Source organism: Hibiscus syriacus, unplaced genomic scaffold, assembly GCF_006381635.1.
Source record: "Hibiscus syriacus cultivar Baekdansim isolate YM2019G1 unplaced genomic scaffold, ASM638163v2 tig00110570_pilon, whole genome shotgun sequence".
NCBI classification, from domain to species: Eukaryota; Viridiplantae; Streptophyta; class Magnoliopsida; order Malvales; family Malvaceae; genus Hibiscus; species Hibiscus syriacus.
Genome location: NW_024062785.1, coordinates 1156876 through 1179231, shown reverse-complemented (window position 1 = coordinate 1179231; position 22356 = coordinate 1156876). Strand labels below are relative to the sequence as shown.

Genomic DNA, 22356 nt, shown 5'->3' with positions numbered 1-22356 from the left:
ATTGAAGAGTCAAGTCTAAAGGCCTCTAATGATAGGGTAGTAGCTTGTTTTTGGGAAGTGTATTGGAAGTATTTTAATGGAAAGATCTAAGGATATCTAAGTTTAAGATGTGGTCTTGCCGTGTGGAAGATCAAGTTATTTATGGACTCGATGGCAGCAGGTTGTACAGCAGGAAATCTTTGTTCAAAGCGGTATGGGACTGGACTACCTGATGTTCTGCCCTGTGTAGTCAGCAGGTGAGATCGGGTGGGATCAGACGTGGGCCGAGAGATTTATGTCAAGTCAGATTGAGCATGTTGGTAGATCCAGCAGTCACTGTACGGACAGTGTCTGCTGTCACTGTATGAACTGGCATAGAGGGTGGAAAATCAGTGTGAGATTGAGTATATTCGGGGATAGGACAGCTTTAATTAATTGTTGTATGGTTGGTATTTTTGAGGGGATATTTTATTGTAAAGATATTATTTAGGGTTAGTGGATTATGTAAGTGGGGAAGGTCATATCCGATACCTTCTAGTCAAGTCGGTGGGGTTGTTAGTCGGGAGAGGGTAAGGAGAGAGGGGTTTGTTTTTACTCTTCACACTTTCAAAAGAATTCTTTCTATCTTTTTCTTTGATTTTCGGAGGCTCTCCTTTGAAGTGTTGGCTAACCAAAAAGGCGCAAGAGTGATATTTTGTTTTCTCCTTCATTTTCCCATTATACTAGTATAATGTCTCAGGAGGTTGCGGACCTTATGAAGTATTTGAGCTTCACGGAGGAGGAGTTGGAGGATATCATTCCACCGCGGGTCATTACTGAAGATGATGTGGTTGAAATGGATAAGTGGATTATTGCGCGGATAATTGGCTACAAGAGAGTTGATAGCGAGGTGGTGCTGCGGGTCTTCCGGTCCATCTGGGGTCATTCTAGACTCTTGGATTCTAGCATTTTGAAGGACAATATGTTCCTTTTTAAGTTCAAAACGCTCTCGGATAAACAAGCGATTATGAAATACACCCCATGGAGTTTTGAAGGAACTCTATTGGCCATTGCACACTTTGATCCTACTCTAAGCCTTGAAGAATTCGATTTAGGCCCCTTGTTGTGTGGGTAAGAATTTATGAGCTCCCTTTGGGGCTAATGCAGATTGAGACAGCTGAGAAGATCGGCAACATAATAGGAAAGACTATTGCTATTGATACTAGGTCAGAAGATGGTAGAATGGGTGACTACCTTCGAGTGCGAGTGGAGATTGACTACACCAAGCCGTTGCGTAGGTGTGCCAAGATGGGGGTGCTTGCAAATGGGCAACCAAGGAAGTGCTTGCTCAAGTATGAACGGCTACCTTCGTTTTGCCATCGGTGTGGTGTTGTTGGCCATGTGCTCATTGAATGTCCGGGCTTTCGGAACAGTTACAACAGTCGCTCTAGGTTGTGGAATGGCTCAGAGTGTCACCTAGAAGAGAATAACAATAGAAGAAGAGAATGAATTATTTATGTTGAAGGGGAGAACAATGGATGGTCTATGACAAGCTCGGCGAGCAGTCCGATTTCAGACCGGGTTACGAGGATTCCCCGAGGGAGACCGTGGATGCCGGGACATGACCTGCTGTAGTCATCCAATTCTAATCAAGAAGACAATTCATATCCATCTGACCCCACATGACCTGATAGCTCTCTCCCTCGAACATTTCCGGAGGTTTTTATTACTCGCGAACGCATGTTATTGGAGGAGCAACAAGCTGACCGAGAATCGAGTGTGAGGGTTGAGGTCGGTTCTTCAAGTTCGGGGAAGAGAAAGATCGGGGAGCCAAACAAAGGAAAAAATGAAGGTTAAACGAGTGAATCGCCAGGTAGTGCATATTTCGGACTCTACCTTGAACTCTAAGGTGGGTACTAGTGTGGAGGAAGACCCAAGTGAGTTACCGGAGGAACGTGCAGGTGATGTTGTGGTAGCGGCGGAGGCTCAACCCCGCCAATCGCCATGACGATCTTATGCTGAAACTGTCGAGGGCTTGGGAATCCTGCGATAGTTCGAGAGCTTAGGAGGTTGATCTCCGAAAAGGTCCCAGGGGTGGTTTGTTTCTGAAACGAAGTTGCGGAAGAATAAGGTGGAGGCCTTTCGTATTGCTACAAAGATGTCCGGTTGTTTCTCAGTGGAAAGAGCGGATGAATGTGTGGGCCTAATGATGCTTTGGAAGGAAGGGATTGATATTTCTCTCTTAAGCTTCTCCAATCTTCATATCGATATGGAAGTCTTGTAGAAAGAGCAAAGATTCTATTTTACGGGATTTTATGTGCGTAGCGCTTGGTCGGACAAGAAGCATAATTGGGAGCTTATTTCTCATTTGGCTTATATTTCCTCACTCCCTTGGTGTTTGGGAGGTGATTTTAATGAAATTATTCACCCGGATGAAAAGAGATGAGGTAGGAAACCGGTGAGGGTTCATATGGAAGAGTTCCAACGATGTCTTTGTGGAGCGGATTTGTGGGACATTCGGCCTAGTATTGGGTAGTTTTCTTGGGCTAGTGGTAGTCGAGCCAAGTCTTTTGTATGTGAAAGAATTGATAGATTTGTGGTGAAAAATGACTGGAGGCTCTTGTTCCCGGAGTGTTCCGTGGTTACGATTTCGACAACCATGTCTGACCATTCTACGATTTCTTTGAGTTTGGAGGGCACTTTCTCGTGTTGCCCCACTAGGAGAGAATACTTCAAGTTGATGTGTGTTAGGCTAATGAAGCTCAATGCCAACAAATTGTTCAAAATGTTTGGGAGAATTATGATATCCTTTCCTCGGTTAAGGTGGGGAAGTTAGGGGAAAGGCTCGGTTCGTGGCAACGGGCAAGAATGGGTCAAGCGAAGAGGGATGAGAGACGCATTAGAAGCCATATTCTGCGGATTGATTCGGGGCCAGCTTCGGATGAGTCCTGCGAACAACGTAAGTAAGCTTTGGTGGAGCTGAAGGATATCATGGATAAGGATGAAATGTTTTAGCTGTATAGATCTCGTGTTGCTTGGCTCAAAGGATGGGGATCGTAACTCTACTTTTTTCCATGCTAGAGCAAATGGGCGTCGCAAAAAGAATTGGATTGAGGGGTTGGAGAGTGAAGGGGGTTTGGTGTGATAATTGGAGGATATATTTGGTGTTGCAACAAGGTACTTTTCCTCTCTCTTTAGGTCTTCCGAAGCGGCACCTGACGAGGAGATCCTTCAAGCAATTGCTCGATGTATTTCGCCTAGTATAATAAGGTGCTTTGCCGGAGCTTTACCGTTGAGGAAGTTAACATTGCCTTCTCACAGGTTAACCCTTCAAAAGCCCCAGGTTTTGATGACCTTTCAGGTCAATTTTTTTGCTCTTTTTGGGATATTATTGGAACTGATGTTGTAGAACTTTGTTTAAGCCTGTTGAATGGCCTGTCTGACTTTCATTTTGTTAAGCGTACTGTTATCATGTTAGTTCCCAAAGTTACTAGTCCAAAATTAATGAAGAACTTTAGACCGATTAGCTTATGCTCGGTCATCTACAAGATTGTGTCCAAAGCTATTCTTAATCGCTTAAAACCATTGATGCATGCTTGTATTGCCGAAAACCAATGTGCATTTATCCCAGGTAGACGTATCTCGGATAATTTCTTAGTGGCACATGAGCTTATTAATTATCTTAAGGGGTCGAAAAATGGTCCTAATAAGGGAGTGGCCATTAAGTTAGGTATGAAGAAAGCATATGATAGAGTTGAGTGGGATTTTCTTTTGGATGTCATGCTTCGGATGGGTTTCAATAATTCTTTTGTTAATCTTATTCGAAAATGTATTTCCACTGTCTCTTTCCAAGTGCGTATTAATGGAGTTTTATCTGACTCTTTCATTCCTCAAAGGGGTCTCTGTCAAGGAGATCCTTTATCTCCATATTTGTTTTTGTTTTACGCTCAGGGACTTTCTGCGTTACTACTGAAGGCACAAAGAAGGAATGAGATTAAGGGCATTAGAGCTAGTTTGAGAGGGCCGAGAATCTCTCATTTGTTGTATGCAGATGATAGTATTCTGTTTGTTAAAAATTCTATTGGGGAGCTGCGCAGGGTTAAAAGCATTCTAAATGAGTACGAGAAAGCCTCAGGTCAGAAGGTGAATTTTGAAAAGCCAAGCATCTATTTCAGCCCTCATACACCAGTTGCGGATCGTTCGAGTTTCTTGGATGTTTTAGGAGTCGTTCAGGTCGTCGATCCAGGTAACTACCTCGGGTTACCCCTTGTTGTTGGAAAAGGCAAGAGAGCTGCATTTAACTTCGTCAAAGATAAGACAGAGAAAAGGATTCAGGGGTGGACAAAACGTCTCATTTCTTTTGGAGGGAGGGAGGTCTTTATAAAGTCGGTGGTCCAGGCTCTTCCAGCTTATGCAATGTCTTGTTACCTGCTCCCGAAGGATGTCATTGATGATATCAAGTCGCAAGCCAGATCCTATTGGTGGTCGGGCAAGCAGAATGTGAAAGGTTGGCCGATGGTTGCTTGGGACAAGGTTTGTCGCTCAAAAAATTGGGAGGTATTGATTTCAGGGATCTTAGTCTGTTTAATATTGTATTGCTCAGGAATCAGATTTGGAGACTTATCCAAGATGAGAATTCCTTGTCTTTTAAGGTCCTTAAAGTTAAATATTTTCCAAACTCTTCGTTTATTGAGGTAAAACTTGGGGAGAATCACTCTTATGCTTGGGCAAGTCTGATGAAGGCAAAAAAGGCTCTTAAGGATGGCTTTTTCTGAAGGGTGGGGGTTGATAGCAAGGTACACATGTTTGAGGACAAGTGGGGGGACTCTAGGCTGATTTGCTGGAAGGAAAGATATTTGGACAGACATGATCAACCGGTTAGAGTGGCAGAGTTTATGATTCCTGGGAGTGCAAGGTGGGCTGAGCCGAAACTGAATAGGGTGCTCCTAAGGGAGGATGCGTCTCAGGTCATTAATACTTTGATTGTGCTAGTTCAGAATGATATGATGTTGTGGAGCCATCATAGCTCGGGAATATACTCTGCTAAATTGGGGTACAATTGGCTTAGAATTCAGAACAGTTCGGAGTTGGTTGTGGAAGGTATCTAGAATGCTATGGCTAAGGCGAATGTTCTTCCAAAGATCAGGATTTTTGGATGGCGCCTGTGCCATGAGGCTCTCCCAGTGGGGTCAAAATTGAAACAAGCTAGCCTTGGAGAAGGGATTTGTCTGATTTGTAACCAAGAGTTGGAATAGGTTTTGCATGCAGTTAAAAGTTGTAAAGCCTCAAAGACGGTCTTTTTGATGTCCGGGCTTCCCCAAGAGATTATCGATTGAGAAGGAAGTTCTTGTCTCCTTTGGATGTTGTATGTCCGGTCCAAGTTAAGTAGTGAAGGTTTTGATTTGTTCCTCGCCTTACTTTGGAACATGTGGAACCGAAGCAACAATCTGATGCATAATGGGGACATGCAATCGGATAGAGATATCATCTTAAACTCCTCGAATCTGATTAGGGAGTTTAAGTAGGCTTCGATTCCTCTCGGTGTTTCAAGTGCTGACATTCAACATCATAGGATCCGTAAATGGTGCAAACCAAATCGGGATGAGGTTAAGATTAATGTGGATGAAGCGTATTACAAGGAAGCTTGGGTTGCGGTAATAGGTTTCGTGGCTAGGGATTTGCATGAAATGGTAATCGAATGGGGGCAATGAAGATTAATCCTCCGTTTACGGCTGAGTCCACGGAAGCAGCTGCGTTCAAGGTATTCGCTTTGCACAAGAGAATGGATGGAACAATGTCACTATTAAAGGCGATGCCATTTTGATTGTGTACAAGTTGTCGAACAAGAATTCGAGTAAGACCCAGGATATATCAACAGTTGGATTGTTACTCAATGAGGCAAGATTGAGTTTGGCTGATCATCCTTCTTTTAAAGTTCATTATGTTTGTAGGGATGCTAATAGAGTTGCTCACTCCTTAGCTCAATGGGCTTTATCGAATCACAATCTAGTCTGGTTTTTCCTGGATGAACCTGAATTTATCAAAGAACTTGTAATTGATGATGCTATTGGAATATAAATAGCTTTTCATTCAAAAAAAAAGTCTGAAAGGAGCAAAACAAGAATGTCGATTGAATTTATGTAAACTTTTGGCATTGGTTTTCCTAATCAGAAGATGTTCTTGATCTTGTGCTATATATCAAGATAAAATTATTGCAATTAACTTTTGACAATGCAGTTACAGGTATTAAATGTAAATGCCGTAGATCCCCAATTAAAAGTTTAGGATGGGTAAAACCCTAAATTTTTAATCTAAAAGCCATATTGAACCTAAAAAAACCTATTTTTAGTTGTGAAATATATGAGCCTAATGAAGACTTCTAGTGAGAATAGTTTTGGAGTTGTCTTTTATCAGAGCTTTTGGTAAGAAAGTCTACCCAATTTTATTAGACTCAATAGTGAAGAATATGAGATGTGTATAATTAACCGCACCCATATTGTTATGATAGAATAGAATAGAAGTTTGTGTGGGCAATGATGCAGAAAATATGTTTCTCTCTCATCTGGATTACTTTTATATAGAGATCTGTTCTGGGATCAATTGATAGTTTTTTTTCAAGCCATGCCTTACGTATCATAATAAGTATAATTAAAGATAGATCCGAATAGATGATATCCAACCTAAGTTATTCTAGCAATAATGCTACTATCTTAGTTCATAACAGAAGATGTATTATCATTGTCAAGCATTTTTTTCATAGGATAACAATGTGTGTTAAACTCGCACGATAACGTTCTCACCAGTCTTTTTATTGATGGTACTTGAATAAACAAAGTGCTCACACAATAATATAGCAATCATTGAAAGAAAAATATGGATCTGAAAACAACTTTGGCATCATATGCTCTTCTATTATATTCCTTCCATTTGAGCACTAATTGGGACAGTGCATTCGTTGACGACCCACCTTCACTCAAAGCCTCGGCAGCAGCGTACTGAGCTTGCTCGATTTTTCACGAATGATCGTCCCTTCCTCTCCCTTCATCAAACACTTAATGATCTTGGCTATTTCTTCTCGTTCCACCATACCGTTTTGGTTAACTTTTGGTCTCAATGCGACGTTTATGCCTTCGCTCAAAAGAACCGCATTCGTTCTTTGCTCTGCAAATAGTGGCCAGGCTATCATCGGTACACCGTTGGCAATGCTCACGAGAACCAAATTCCATCCACAATGGGTTAAGAACCCACCAGTTGAATGATGGCCTAAAATATCTATTTGTGGAGCCTAATATGGCACCATTAGACCCTTTCCTTCGTTTCTGTCCACAAACCCTGCTGGTAAAAAGCTTGAAGGTTCTTTGTTGTTTTGTGAATCAAAATACGTGCCCTTCGCGAAGTTTTCATTTGGGGGTCGTACAACCCATATAAATCTTTGCTCACTCATCTCTAAACCCAATGCTAATTCATTGAGTTGATCGGAGGAGAGGGTGCCCCCCCGCTGCCAAACGAAACAAACAACACAGAGCCGCTCGGCTGATCATCTAACCATTTAAGGCACCGAGACTCGTCAGTCCCACCACTTGATCCAGTTTGTAAGCGTGGCCCAATCGCATATACTGGTTCTTTCTTTTGCAAAGCCTCGATGGTTTCTGGTTCCCATTATGCGAAACTATTCAACTTATGCCCTCAGCTACCCGGTATTTCTTCGCTTGGTTAACCAACCACTTGTAGAACTCACTGCTTCGATCTTGCAGATATGGCGAAATATCTCTGCCGTGAATCGATGTGCACCCTGGCAATACCATTGGTTCCGGAAGGTCCTTGAAGTCACACGAAACTGTATCGGCTAACTTTGACAGGGAAAACATTACGGCCAAAGACAGCTGATGAAATAAAATAAACATACGATGGAATCTTAAGTTACTTGGCAACGTCAATAACATCTGCGCTGAGAATATCAACGACTAACGCCTTGGGCCTCTATGCTTTTCCACTAATGATTTTAACACATCGAATTGTTGGCAAGGATCGAGCAATTGCCGTGAAAAAATTCGTTTCGGTCTCAAAATCAGAAGTAACAGGAGAGATGAGGATGTGTTTTATGGTTGCAGGGAGAGCTTGAAGGTGGTTATTTTTGGTTTTTTGTTGGTGGGCCAATGGTGAGAACGATGAGAGTGATGGTTAAGTCGTGGGAGTAAACAAGGTCTTTGACCAATCCGGTGAGGGGAATGAGATGACCCATTCCTGGTGTTGGTAGGATCACTATGTGGGGTTTGTACGCTATTAAGAAACTGTATATGAAAGAGATATATTGAATTCACGTGTGTTGCATTTACAATCATACTAGCTTTATAGCTAGAGTAAAGCTAACAATCACTTTAACCGACTAACAACATTTGGCGCCTAAACTAACTGATTGCCACAAGCCATGCTATAATACATGTATGTATACAGTAAGCTATAGCCTAATCTTCTTCATACTCTTTTTATTTTTTTTTCTTCTTAATCAACTCTATACCCCTAGCATCACAAATATACTGTGACGAAACTCCTCAAACGCAGATTTTGAGAGAGGTTTTGTAAAACCATCTGCTATTTGATGGGTAGATGGTATGTAGTTGATCTTCAACAGTCCTGCAGCCACATTCTCTCAGACAAAGTGAATATCAAGATCTATATGCTTCGACTGTGCATGATACACGGGATTAGCGCTCATAGCCACTGCTCCGGTGTTGTCACACCAAACCACTGGCTCCCTCCATTATTGAATCCCTAGATCTGCAAGCAAAGAACTTGTCCATGTAATTTCAGCATCAGCATCAACAAGACACTTGTATTCTGCCTCTATCGTGGACCGAGACATCATTTTCTGTTTCTTTGAGCACCACGCAACAAGACATTTCCCAACGAACACACCATAACCAGAAATTGATCGTCGATCATCTATGTCTGCTCCCCAATCTGCATCTGCAAAAGCTGACACAGACAATTCTGCCTCACTCGCTTGGAACATTAACCCATAATTCACAGTTCCAACTAAGTATCGAAGTATACGCTTGACTGCAAGCCAATGTGTTTCTCGTGGTACATGCATGAATTGTGCCACCTTTCCAACATTGTAGGCTAAATCAGGACGTGTATGAAACAAATAGAGCAAGGAGCCAACTATGCTGCGATACTCACTTGCATTTGACAGCAGCTCCCCAGCATCTTTTGACAGTTTTGATGCTAGTATCATCGGTGTGGAACATGCAGCTGCACCAGTCATATTAGTTTTCTCAAGCAGTTCCAGCACAAACTTTTTCTGGTTTAAGAACAGAGAACCATGAGAGGGATGCACTTCAATCCCCAAGAAGAAACGAAGTACACCAAGGTCATTGAGAGAAAACCTTTCACTAAGCAGCCTCACTACTTCTTGAATCTCACAAGATGAGTGTCCAGTGATGACTATGTCATCAATATAAACCAATACATATATGTTATCAGTACCTCGTTTAGAGACAAACAGAGATGAATCTGCTCGAGATGCTGTAAAACCAATATGCACGAGGTTGTCCCTGAGTTTAGCATGCCAGTTCCTAGGTGCCTGGTGCAGTCCATATAATGCCTTCTGAAGCTTGCAAACGAGGACAGATCCATCTTCAGCAAGTTGCACAAACCCTGGAGGTTGTTGCATGAACACATCTTCAGTGAGGTCTCCATTGAGGAATGCATTATTAATGTCAATATGCCTCAATTCCCAGTCATTAGATATAGCTAGTGTCAAAACATCATTAAGCGAAGAGAACTTAACAACTGGGCTGAATGTATCAAGGAAATCATACCCTGGAACTTGTGAGTAGCCTTTTGCAACCAATCGCGCCTTATAGCGATGTATGGAGCCATCTGGATTTCGTTTCAGTTTAAACAACCACTTACACCCAATTGGAGTACGCCCTTCTAGTAATTTCACCAACCTCCACGTGTCGTTTCTTTGAAGAGCATCTACCTCAGCTTGAACTGCCTCCTTCCAATTAGTCGATTGCAGTGCCTCTTGAACTGTGGAAGGTATGTTATTGTCGAAATGAGTGGAGTGCGCCTTAGGTTTGAAGACTCCACATTTGCTGCGTGTCAACATTGGGTGATGATTCTCTCTAGTTGGTAGAGTAGTTGATGTAATCGGTGCATTATTGGACAATCCCAATTCTTCAATCACCTGACTAGTGCTCGCATTATTCAAATTATTTACACCATAATGTGTGACCCCAAGGGTGTTATCACGCGTGGCCCCAGCATAGTTATCGCTTTGACAATTAGCATCCATTGCTCCATGCGCATTATTAGAAGTAGCTTCCCCATGCACATCACGAATATCACGCATATCACGGTCGGCCATTGCTCCAACCGACACGGCTTCATGTGATGTTACACCAATTGGCATGGCCCCATGCGTATTATAATAGTCGAGTGGCGCATTCACAATCGGTGTGGCCCCAAGAGTGTTTTGACTATTTGTACTTGTTAGAGTATCTTCCTCGTCATGGTTGCACATCACGCCAAAAGATAGTGTGGCCCCATGAGCAATCACATTAGTAGGTGCGGTCCCATAATCAATTTTATTAGCTGGTGTGGCCCCATGATTATTATCACCATGTGCAAAAGGTATGGCCCCAATATTAATATAGCTTGGATTGTGCGCACCTGCCGCAACAGTATTGTGATTGCCAAGTGTGGCTCCATGCGTATTATTATTGGTGGCCCCAAGCATGTTCTTGCTTTGAAAATTAACACCAGTTGACGTGACCCCAAGCATGTTATTGTTAGTGACATGCACATTCAACATTCGGTCGGCAAGAGGTGTGGTCCCACTTTGATTATTCATATGCGTTGAAGTAGCTTGCACATACACATGATCACGAGCTGGTTCGGTCCCATGCGTATTGTAATGAGCTGGTTCGGTCCCATGCGTAACATTATGAGCTGGTTCGGCGACCCCATGTGCATTATCAATATGCGCATTACTTTGTATAATGGTTGGTGCAACATCAGTAATCCACTTCCTCATATCTGTAACAACTGGGATATCACGTGAACGAGCAACTCGTGCATGATGTGGGCGGCAAGCAGTAGCTTTATCTGCAAAAGGAAAAACTCTTTCATTAAATATAACATGTCTAGAGATATAGACTCTGCCATTACTTGCCAGACACTGATAGCCCTTGTGCTGAGGACTAAATCCAGGTATGTACATGACTGAGATCAAAAGCACAATTTGTGATTCTGGAAGGGTCTCAGGTGTGGGAAACACTGACATCTAAAGACCTTCAGTGCGGTATACTCAGATTTCTTCTGAAACAACTTCTCATAAGGAGTCATTCCTCCAAGCACAATCGTAAGAAGCCGGTTGATCAACTGAACAGCAATCACAATTGCATATGACCAGTACTGCATGGGCATGTATGCTTGGGCTAACAGGATAAGTCCTAATTCAACAACATGACGATGCTTACGCTCAACGACTCCGTTATGCTCAGACGTGTGATGGCAAGTCAACCGATGCACTATCCCTGATCTGGCAAGCAACGCAAGAAACACTCGGTACTCACCACCCCAATTTGACTGAAAGGCTTTGATTGAACAGCCAAACTGGTTTGCTACCAGTTTGTGAAACAAGTGAAATGCATCAACAGCTTGTGCTTTGTCTTTTAGTAGATAGAGCCAAGTTAATCGGGTAAAAGCATCCATAAAAATTACATAATAACGAAAGACATTGGAAGCAATGTGAGGAGGTCCCAACAAGTCTGAAAATACTAGTTCAAAAGGTGCAGTGTACTCAGTATTGGTTGAAGAAAATGGGAGTTTATGACTTTTGCCCATAAAGCAAGCCACATACGTTTTATTAACATCAACATCAAGTTATTTAGCAATTTTCCTTAAGGCAAAACTAGCTGGATGTCCCAATCGTCGATGCCATAGCTCAGACTAAGTCAAGTCTGTAGTTGCAAGATGAACAGCAACACCACAACCTTCTGAAGTAAGATCACTAAGTGAGAACGTATAGAGTCCTCCTTTCTCTTCACCTTGCAGAAGAATCGCCTTAGAGGATTCATCACGGACAAAGCACTTCTCAGCATGAAATTCAAGGTAAACCTTATTATCCCTAGCAAGCTTAGAGACCGAAAACAAATTCTTGGTTATGTGAGGTACATGCAATAATTCAGTCAAAACTAGTGTTCTTGCAGAAGCAGTGGAAACAAATGCAGTACCAATGTTACGAATATCAACAGAAACTCCATTGCCAACAATAAGTTTACCTGGACCTCTAAACTCAGCAGGGTTCGAAACATTCGCAGCATCTAGTACGATATGATGCGTAGCTCCAGAATCCACCACCCAATGATCACTGGATCTGGAGATCGTGTTAGCTTGCAAATTATCTGCTGTCTGAGAATGTCCTTTACAGTATTCACATCCCAGGTTTAAAGTTTCAGTAGCAGAATAGAGAGCATTGGCAGACTGCCCCTTGTGAGCATGAGACTCAGAAGTAACACACATAAACTCTTCATCATAACGATGCCGGTATCGATCAACCAAGTGACCGAATTTGCCACATAGCTGACATTGAATCTTAGTTCGCCCTCGACCTCGGCCGCCTGTCCTGTTTGTAAATGATGAGCGTGAAGATTTAGAATCACGCCGCCCATTAGCAGAGGAATCATGACTCTCTACTCTCTCAACAACATTGGTTTCCATAGGAGCGTAATCAAACTGCTCATCAAACCCGGCCAACTGTGCTTCAGCATCAAGAAGAACGGTGTAAAGACTATCCAAGGACAGTGTTTCCTTCATCGTAGTGATAACTGCCATAAACGGTTGATACTCCCTGGGTAATCCTTTCAAGATGCTGGCAACATGTCCAACATGCGAAACTGCACTACCACACGAGGCAAGTGCATCACATACCTCTTTTACACGAGTGAGATACACTCGCATGCTATCATTGCCCTTCCTTAGCAACTGCAACTTGCAGTGCAAACTCATAGCTGCCGTCGTGGATCTGCTGGCAAAGAGTTGTTGCACAACACTTCATACTGCAGCTGCAGATTCGGCACCAACAAAATGAGGAAGAAGATGAGGGCTAATGGTTGACAGGAGCCACAAAGCAAGCGCACTGTCCTACGCAACAAAATCCTCAAACGCATTATTGACACGAATCGCACTGGTATCATCAAGAATCGTCTCCGGTGGTGATTGTAGAGCTCCGATCAACAGGCGTTCAAGACGGTGACTCCTTACCGTGAGCAGAATTTGCTGCTTCCACAGAAGGTAGTTCATCTCATCAAGAACAACGCTGATTTTCTTATGAGAGAAGCCCGTACTTGTGGACGAATCCATTGAAACACCAAGCAAGAATCGCGCAGTAAGAGTTATTCAAGAAACCCCAAGACTAATGGCAAAAGATACCATATTAAGAAACTGTATATGAAAGAGATATATTGAATTCACGTGTGTTGCATTTACAATCATACTAGCTTTATAGCTAGAGTCAAGCTAACAATCACTTTAATCGACTAACAACATTTGGCGCCTAAACTAACTGATTGCCACAAGCCATGCTATAATACATGCATGTACACAGTAAGCTATAGCCTAACATGCGCCATGCTCGATCTGCAGAGCTTGTAGTGGAAAAACTTAGAATTTGTTGAATAGAATCGGACGACTCAAATGGAAGGCAGAGTGTTCCATATATAAGCTAGATAGATTCAGGCTCAGCCCCTGGAACCAAATTAAAATCAAATTTGTACTATATTAAAGTTTTGGTTTTAGTTCATGCTTTTTAATTTGATAATTAAAGATTTGAAATATATTATTTTATGATATGTTTTAAGAGAAAAAAAAACTCTAATTAAATAGAAATTAGCTGGATGGGGCAATGTGAGCGCCGATGCATCGTAATGTTATAAAAAGGGATCAAATTAGAAAATTATTATTATCCTTAGAAGCCTTTATTTGTTCTTGTATGATAATGCAGTCAACTCCGACTGGATTGCTAAAATGCCATAAATGTGAGCACTAATGCATCAGAATATTGTAAAGTGGGATCAACTTTGAAAATTATTTTCTTTTTGGTACATTGAGTAATATGACTACAGCATAGCATACAGTCTTAGAGTGGCCAATCCTCTAGCATCAGCTTGTAATAACGAAACAATTTCCTTCGGAGGGTTGGTAAGGACATGAGTTTCCTCTTCTATTTCAAGAGCCATTTTAGCCATACAATCGGCGCATCTATTCCCTTCGCGCCAAGTATAGCGGATCTCGATGACCCATCCTTCCTTGCAGATTTCCACGCAGTCTTTAACAAGAGCTTCTTCATGTAGGGCTTCTGTTTCACCCTTGATTAAAGCTTCCACGACCCATTTAGCGTCAGCTTCAATTATCAATCTTTCCGCTCCCAAGGACTTTACTAGGAATAGACCTTGCCTAATTCCCCAAATTTCTGCAACTGAGCAGCTGGTTTTCCCGATTTCTAGTAAGAAGTCCCCTTTTCAGTCTCCATAATTATCGCGGATTAAACCTCTTGCCGCTGCTAGGCCGGTGGTTGTGTTGTGTGCTCCATCTTAGTTGAGAATCCATGCCCCTTCAGGTGGTTTCATCCATCTCACCCAACGTGGTTCCCTTGTAACTTTGTTGTGAGTTGTGTCCATGGTTGTCTTAATTTCTTCTGCTAGTTTCCGGCTGTGTTGAGTAATTTGGCTCGGATTCATGTTTCTATTGTTGTAGGTGGCATCATTTATATTTTTCCATGAACCCCAAATAGTAATAGAGAATAGGGTACCCTAACTTATCCCATTTTCACAAACTTTCTTTGATCCACAGTTTATTCTTAACCAATCTTTTGAAAATTATTATTATCCTTAGCAGCCTTTATTTTAAGTATCATTTGTGTTTTTTATCTATTATAAATGATAATTTATACTTTGAATTAGAATCTATAATTAAATCTGTATTTACAATAAACACAGTTTATAATAATAATCACAATTAATTATTACAATATATAAATGAATAGGCTGATAATTAGAAAAATTCGAATAAAATTTATACATGATCAAATTCAATGAAGTGCTGAAAATTATTTGTCGACCTTTTCTCCTTCGAAGCGCTTCGCAAACATTCTTAAGTCATGAAATAGTTGACGAGTGTTGCCTGTCCATATCTGCTCAAGATTCCAATACCTTCATCTGCATAGATGATTACCAAATTAATTTAGAGCATAATTATGTAAACATTCTATAGTAAGTAATGATTAAAGATGTTTTAGCAAGCACGGACCCGAGATCTAGTTGATAGTCGCTTTCGACATCACCTGAAGATTCTAATATAATTGCAATGTAATATTTATGTTCGATTTCAAATATGGATAAATTCACGCCCACCAACAAACAAAACTATATGAATTCATTATCAAGTGTTGTTTTTAACCAATAAAAATATATAAAATTGAGGAGCTAATGTAGACAGAAACATACAAATTTAGGGATTAAGTGGACAAAAAACATAAACCAACTATGTTAATAGGAAGGACTAACCTGTGCCACACAATACAATTTCAGAGACTAATGTGAGAAAAATAAGTCAAATTCAAGGACTAAATCAAGCTTTATCCCACATTTAAACGTTTCACTCAAGTTTGCTTGATTTTTGGAGTTGATTTTATTGGGAAACACAGTTAAAGGGCAACTGAGTTGTTGCCCATATTTAAGCCGAGATAATCCAATAAGTACCAAGAACCCAAGAAAGCCTTTGGGCCAAGCAAGAATTGCCCCCAATTGGCCTGCTCTCTTTCTTTAAATGCACTCGAGTTTCTCGTACCTGTGATGAGTTGTTGGAATTCGGGAGATCTTAGGGAAAGGAAAGCGCAGAAACTTATAGGAGGAGCGAAAAAAGAGAGCAAAAATGATATACCGCAAATGGAGTTTGCTAACCGGCCCAGTCTTCATCATCGGCGGCGTCGTGGGAGCCACCGTTGCAGCCCACCTTCTCTTTGTTGACGTAATTTCTTTTGCCCTTTCCTTTCCCAGTTTTAAACCTATTTTTGCACATATAAAATCGTAGATTAGGAACAACTTTCCTTTCTTTTAGGAATTTTATATGGTTTTTCCAAACATTAAGTCTCAAATTTTAATCTATCGGAATAATTGCTGATTGTGACTGTAGAAAATGTATATTAATTAGGAGGATCAAGTGCTTAATATCTTGCTATTTTACTTTTTCTTGTTGTATTTGATATGAAATAGATGGAACATCGTAGTTTTAGGTACATGAAGATTTAAATGATATTTTTATAGGTTGTAGAGAATCTAGATCACACTATTCCAAGTTGCTTCATTATATTGAAATATAGGTTTCTTCTGTATTTGAATTTTGATTTATAATTGAATCGAATGGAAACTTAAAATGTAGATTGTGCATTGCTATCAAGAAAATGAAAACATGGAATTTCCTTTGGAGATTGAAAACGGTCTATTTAAATGAGCATATGATGTCTTTAACTCATTGTTTTCTCCTTGTGTTTTCTTGCTGATTGTGTCAAATTTTGAATTCATGTGTGGGGAATGTTGACAGGATCCATATCTTAAACCAAAGAAGAAGAATGATTCGCCATCATCAAGCAAGTAGACGGAAGTTGACTGTTGCTCGTTGGTATTCCAGAGCTTGTTTTTCCTGACCTCTTGAGCTTGCAAATGCTTAGGAGTTATTTGTTGAATAATATCGAATCCGATTGTTGTGTAATTTGTGGTAGTTTCTCTTTTCTCTTTCTCAATAACAATTCGACTACCATGCCCTTAAACATTTGCATCGAGTGTCGGAACATTGCTTAAGTTGCACCAGGCAGATAATTTTGCAAATCAACATGATAAAAGCAGGATCTACCTCTTGGTTCTGTATTTCCTTCCCTCCTTTTATGTGTGCGTGGTTTTGGTTATAAATCTTGCATTGTGATTTAGTTATGTCTCATGAAACAGTGATTCTAATTTTGAAAACAGGGCTTAAGATCTTCCCTAATAAAAACAGTTAGATAACGTTCCACAACTTCATCTCATGCTGTTGATGTTTGTATCATGAATCGCCAGAATCTATCGGCGTTTTCATTTTCTGGGTTTAACCTGTCAATGTTGATCACCTGGACAGACCAAAGAAACCCGAAATCTCGTTCGGTAAAATATAAAATGGCAGGAGGAAACATAATTTACATAACTTGCATATACAAATTGCAGCATAGAGAACGCAATAAATTTAGGATGTTTACCAATGGCTTAAGAAACAATCCAACATCAAACAACCCATAGTCGGTAGAGAAACATTCATTCAGACTTCAGTAATCAGAGTTTTAACCGATTACTGCGACGGCTATTTCTGCCATGATCATTACAAATTCATTATGCAGCTGCTCTCGGAGCTTTAATGCCAAAACCGCGCTTTGCTTTCTCGACTCTGTTAAAAATCAGGTCAAAAAATGCTTCAGGATAAGTATTGCATCAAAGAAATTCCATCTTGAGATAAAGTCAATTCAGCAGCAATCCAAAATTAGAAGAACCACGAGTTCAAAGTTACAATTGACAGACAATGAAGCAAGCAGGATGATGTACAAATACAATGTCGGTATGATGCACTAACACCTAGTATTCATGAAAAGTAGGTTTCAGTACCATCAATGCGGGAAGATCATGTACAAATTATGTACTTTTCTTACAATAATTAATCCAAAGGGATGTTGGAATGATGTACTCACGTTGGGGCAAGTTTGCCAAGGCTATCTAGCTCTTCACCAGTGTCCTCATCCAGAACTCTGCCTGATATCTCAATGATGTACGATCGATCTCTGTCCGTCGGAAGCCCTCTACTAGCAAGCAAACCTAGATCTTTCTGATGGAGTTCTCTCCCATTTACAAAAACACCGGTGGTCCCACCAGAACAATTTTCCGGCATCGGATAATTAAGTTCTTCGATAAAAGGCTGCAATAGAAATTCAGTTTTCTTATAGCATATATATTTTGACAAAACCAAAGAATAACAAAATGCTGAACCGTTAGTATCAAGATAAAAATTATTCATTCTTACAGGAACTATGCCAAGACAAGGCCCACCGAGAACACCCCAGAATCCAGCTCGGAAATCATACCTGATTTAGTCATGCGCAAAACAAGAATGTCTGTTATTGAAATACACTAGAAATTACATGCATCTCTATCACAACAGACATACAAAGAAACAAGCAAAAGTCATAGCACATATCAGGAAGAATATCAACAAATGCTTACCAATAGTGTCCAGGAAGAATTGTTCCAGTCATCTTCTCGGCTTTTTTAACCACCCTTTCAGGAAGAGGGTGACCGTTAACTGAAATATTACTTTTCGCTTGTTCCTCGGTTTGATTAAATCTTGAGAAATCCTTAAAACTCTTCTTGATAATATTTGCGAAAAATGATTCGCCTCCTTTTGCCATCTTTGGTTGATCGTCTTCTCTAGTTGCATCCCCTGAATCTTGAGAAATCCCAGTATTAGAATACTCATTGAATGACACCTCCATCTCAGTAGGCAATGCCTCTTTTAAAGAATTTTGTCGTGTGGTACCCTTGTTTGACACAACTTTCTCTTGATCAGAGCGGCTACTACGATTTCCCTTCCCAAAACGGTTGGCTACATGATTAGTAGAAGAGTAATCAAAGTGCTCTTGAAGAGGCGACCCTGCAGGTGGTGGAGACAAAGTAGATTTGGTTGGCTGCGGAGCAGAACTTACTTTGTCTCTTGAAGCAATTAAAACAGCTGGACCGTTTTCGTCCTCGGAGGTGCTTGGAGATGAAGAATGGAAACTTTGCATTTCCTGAGATCTGACCGAGTTCAATGCTTGGCCAGTTGACACTGCCACAGGTTCTCTGTCCATTGGCTGAAAATCATAACCTGATTGATCATAGTCATCAGAGAAGTTAGTAGCAACTCTGTTGACATGGCCTTCATTAGAGTTATCATCAATATCTACAGAATTTCCCTTTGTTTCTGCATGATCACGAAGAACGATTTTCTTGTTGATGACAGTAAAGTTTATCACAGTTGAGCAAGCTCCACACCGCAATTTATGTTCATTGCTTACCATGAGCTGCAGTTTCTTGGGCACTTGTAGCAATTCGAAACAATTATAACATGTTATAAATGGAGCACCACCAGCTATAGGACGAATATGGTGCCCACCACTGGCTAACACTACCCTCTGGGGACGGCAATGAGTAAAACCATCCATTTCCGAGTTAATATCACTGGGCCATCTAGTATAAGCTTGTGTACCGTGCGCATTCAATGAGGCAACTGTAGTTCTAGAACTATGGAAACGCGAACCAAAAGATCCAGGGTTGTCAATATGGTACAATGGGTTACCAGGCACATCATGGAACCTTTTATTGCCAAATGAACCGGGATGAATAGTTTCTGAAACTCGCTGCTGTTTCTCATAACAATGAATACAAGAACAAGAAGCCTGGTGCAACACTGAACTTCGTGGATATGGCATAAACGGGTCATGATTATTTTCAATGTACTGTCCGGAAAAGTATGGATGATGTGGCCGTTGGTACTCTCCAGGGAACTGGTGCGGGGCTCTTCCAAGCATTTTGGATCCAAAAGGATCTCCATACGGAGGAATGTGATTCGGATTATGCATCGGAGGATACATCCCGTGCCGAGTCATATCATGCTCAACAGGATAAGCAAATGGTTCTGGGAAATAGCTAAAATAAGAGGGTCCTACTTCTGCAGCACGCTTATCAGGTCCATAGAAAGGAATTGATGGCTTCCGCAATCCCGAAGAACCATTTGGTAACCAGCTTTCACCGCCACCGTAAGACTCTGGAGGAACAACCTTCTCTTTTGGTTTATCAACCACATCACAAGACCGACTAAGTTGCTCCTTCAGCTCATCTAGTTTCCTCAGAAGCTCAGCTCGACCTTGTTCAAGATGAATTCCACCAGAACCATCCAGGTCAATTCGATTTTGCAATGATTCTCCGTAAGAAGAATCCAAATTATGGCTTGATTGGCCTTCATCTGGATGTTTCGAGGTAGAAAACGACACACCTTCGACAAAAGATCTTGAAATTGTTTGAAACTGCACCATCTTTTCTCGCTTCCCAGCTTGCCAACCAGACATCTGTCCCACTCTTTGTGATCCACCAGTATATCCAAAATTCGAATCCATTTCCTGTTCTCTTCCAATGGAATTCACTATTTCATCCTTGCTCCTGCTAATATTATTTGCATTTTCAACAGACCATTTATCACCACCAGCAACCTTAGGTTCATTCATACTTCTATCAGAGCACTCAACATCATCAGCATTTGATTTAACATCTGCATCAGAAGCATTACCCAAGTCTACTTCTCCTTTCTCCAAGGAAGTTTGTGATTTGTTAGAAACTCTGCCAAGCCTGTATTCTTCCGACTTGTCATTGGAGAAAGTATCGCCATTGAGATTCCTGATTTTCGCTGCTAAACAAACATTTCACTATTAAAACTAGGAGAAAAGGGTTCAGAAAACAACAACAAACCGAAATCAAAGCCTCGAGTGGTTTCAATATTCTGGTTGCATCTAAAACTAATCCAGCGAGTGCTGTTATGACCATACCAGATTCCCAATTTTGAAAATAATGAGGCTTAAGTCCTCTCAGTTCTTTCATTTTCTTAGGAAAATGGTAGGCTTAATTATCAATGGATCAAGGACATTATACCATCGAGTTTTCTCAGAATGCACCTTGCCCGTTGTTGATAAATGCAAAGGACTAACTAACAGTTCGATTCAAATAAGATTTGATTGTAAAAAACACACCATACATGGCCCATACCTTAACTACACCTCCCTTCGATTTAACCAATCGGTTGAAGTTTCAACATTTATAGCAACAAGGTTAACATCGATCAAAGATCCAAAATCGAGTTCCCCAGCAATATTCTCATAAACCAAACAAATAACTAGGAAAAAGAAAGAAAGAGATAAGAGAAAGCAAGGGTATACCTCGAAGAACAGCGCCACAACCACCGCACTGGTAAACCGAATAATCAGCGAGCTCCGGAAGAAGGTTTTCACACTTTGGACACCTAACCAACCTCACTTTGCTTGACTCCGCCATTTTTGAATCATTCAAAACTGTAAGTGGAGCCAAAATAACTTATTTATTTTTCTATTTTTTAAAAAGCTTGACAACTCTTGCAACATCTATCATAATCAAACTCGTTTAATTTAATTTAATTTAAGGGGGGACAGTTCTTTTAGCTAAATTGAGATTCTCCCTATTTCTTTAAGCAAGTTTTCCTTTTGTTTTATTGGGTTTCTTAGGGACCAAACAGGGGGAAAAGGTTGGGACTTGGGAGCATTGGTTAAAAACAATATAGAAAGGAAATGCAATGAAGAATCCCCCAGGATTTCTGAAAACACTCAGCATTTTCCAGGGTGAAAGAGAATACTTTGAGTTTCAGAAGAAACCTGAGTTTATACTCTGCTCAAGTTTGTTCCACTTTGGGTTCGAGAAAGAGAAGAAAGATTAAAGAAAACAAGACAGAGACACAAGTAACCGAGTGAGTACACATGACCATTTCCCAATGGTGTGTAGGTAAAAGAAAGAAGACCACCTTAAAACGCCATCGTTTTTGTACTTACAAAAACAAAAGTGCCTATCTGGTCTGGCTCACAAATTTCATCACTATATTCTCTCTTGTTTTACACATTCAACTGTAAAAATTTTAAATTTATCATTGAACTTAGTATATTATATTTTTTATCATTACATCGTTAAATAGTTAATAACGTTAAAATAATATCATTTAAAAGATAAATTTTCTAAAAAATGATATCATTTTGCATCTATAAAATTATTATTTATAATGTTGTTAGTAAAAAACGATTGAATGATAAAAAAAATTATTGTATTAAGTTCTCTGTTTTGAAAACCGGACCGGCCCGTTCAACCGGTTTAACCGGGAACCGTTGCTTAGTCCGGTTCAATCTAAACCGGTTGAACCGCTGCTAGTGAACCGGCCAGAACCGTTGAACCGTTCGAACCGGACCGGCTGAAAACCTGAAAAAATAGGGAAAAACCGAGAAAAACCGGGAATTTTGTTTTTTTTTTAAAAAAATTTAAACCAAACAACGTCGTTTGTTAAACGAGCCAAGTCGAACTCGAGTATTGCTGAGCTCGACTCGAACTTGAAAACTTTAAAAGTAAGTTCAACTCAAACTCACAAGCTAAAAATTATCAAGTTCAACTCAAACTCGAAATATAATATTGAAACTTGAACTCAAAAAGGCTTGAACTCAAAAAAATTTAGAAGCTCGATTGAAGCCTAAAATTCGAGCTTGATTGAAGT

At 40.5% G+C, this 22356-nt stretch overlaps 1 protein-coding gene and 1 long non-coding RNA gene across 2 annotated transcripts; one reads left to right on the top strand and one right to left on the bottom strand.

Annotated features, from left to right (window-relative positions):
* Positions 1–15776: 15776 nt before the first annotated feature.
* Positions 15777–16926, top strand: LOC120132930. Its single transcript, XR_005517057.1, has 2 exons — positions 15777–15996; positions 16570–16926. It is a non-coding gene; the product is annotated as an uncharacterized LOC120132930 (long non-coding RNA).
* A 302-nt stretch (positions 16927–17228) lies between these two features.
* Positions 17229–21217, bottom strand: LOC120132929 (protein ENHANCED DISEASE RESISTANCE 4-like). Its single transcript, XM_039149611.1, has 5 exons — positions 21008–21217; positions 18267–20481; positions 18067–18127; positions 17738–17961; positions 17229–17439 (listed from the first exon to the last, which is right to left on the bottom strand). The coding sequence occupies exons 1-5, from the start codon at positions 21120–21122 to the stop codon at positions 17385–17387; spliced, it is 2670 nt and encodes an 889-aa protein (XP_039005542.1). The 5' UTR covers positions 21123–21217; the 3' UTR covers positions 17229–17384.
* Between the last annotated feature and the right edge of the window lie 1139 nt (positions 21218–22356).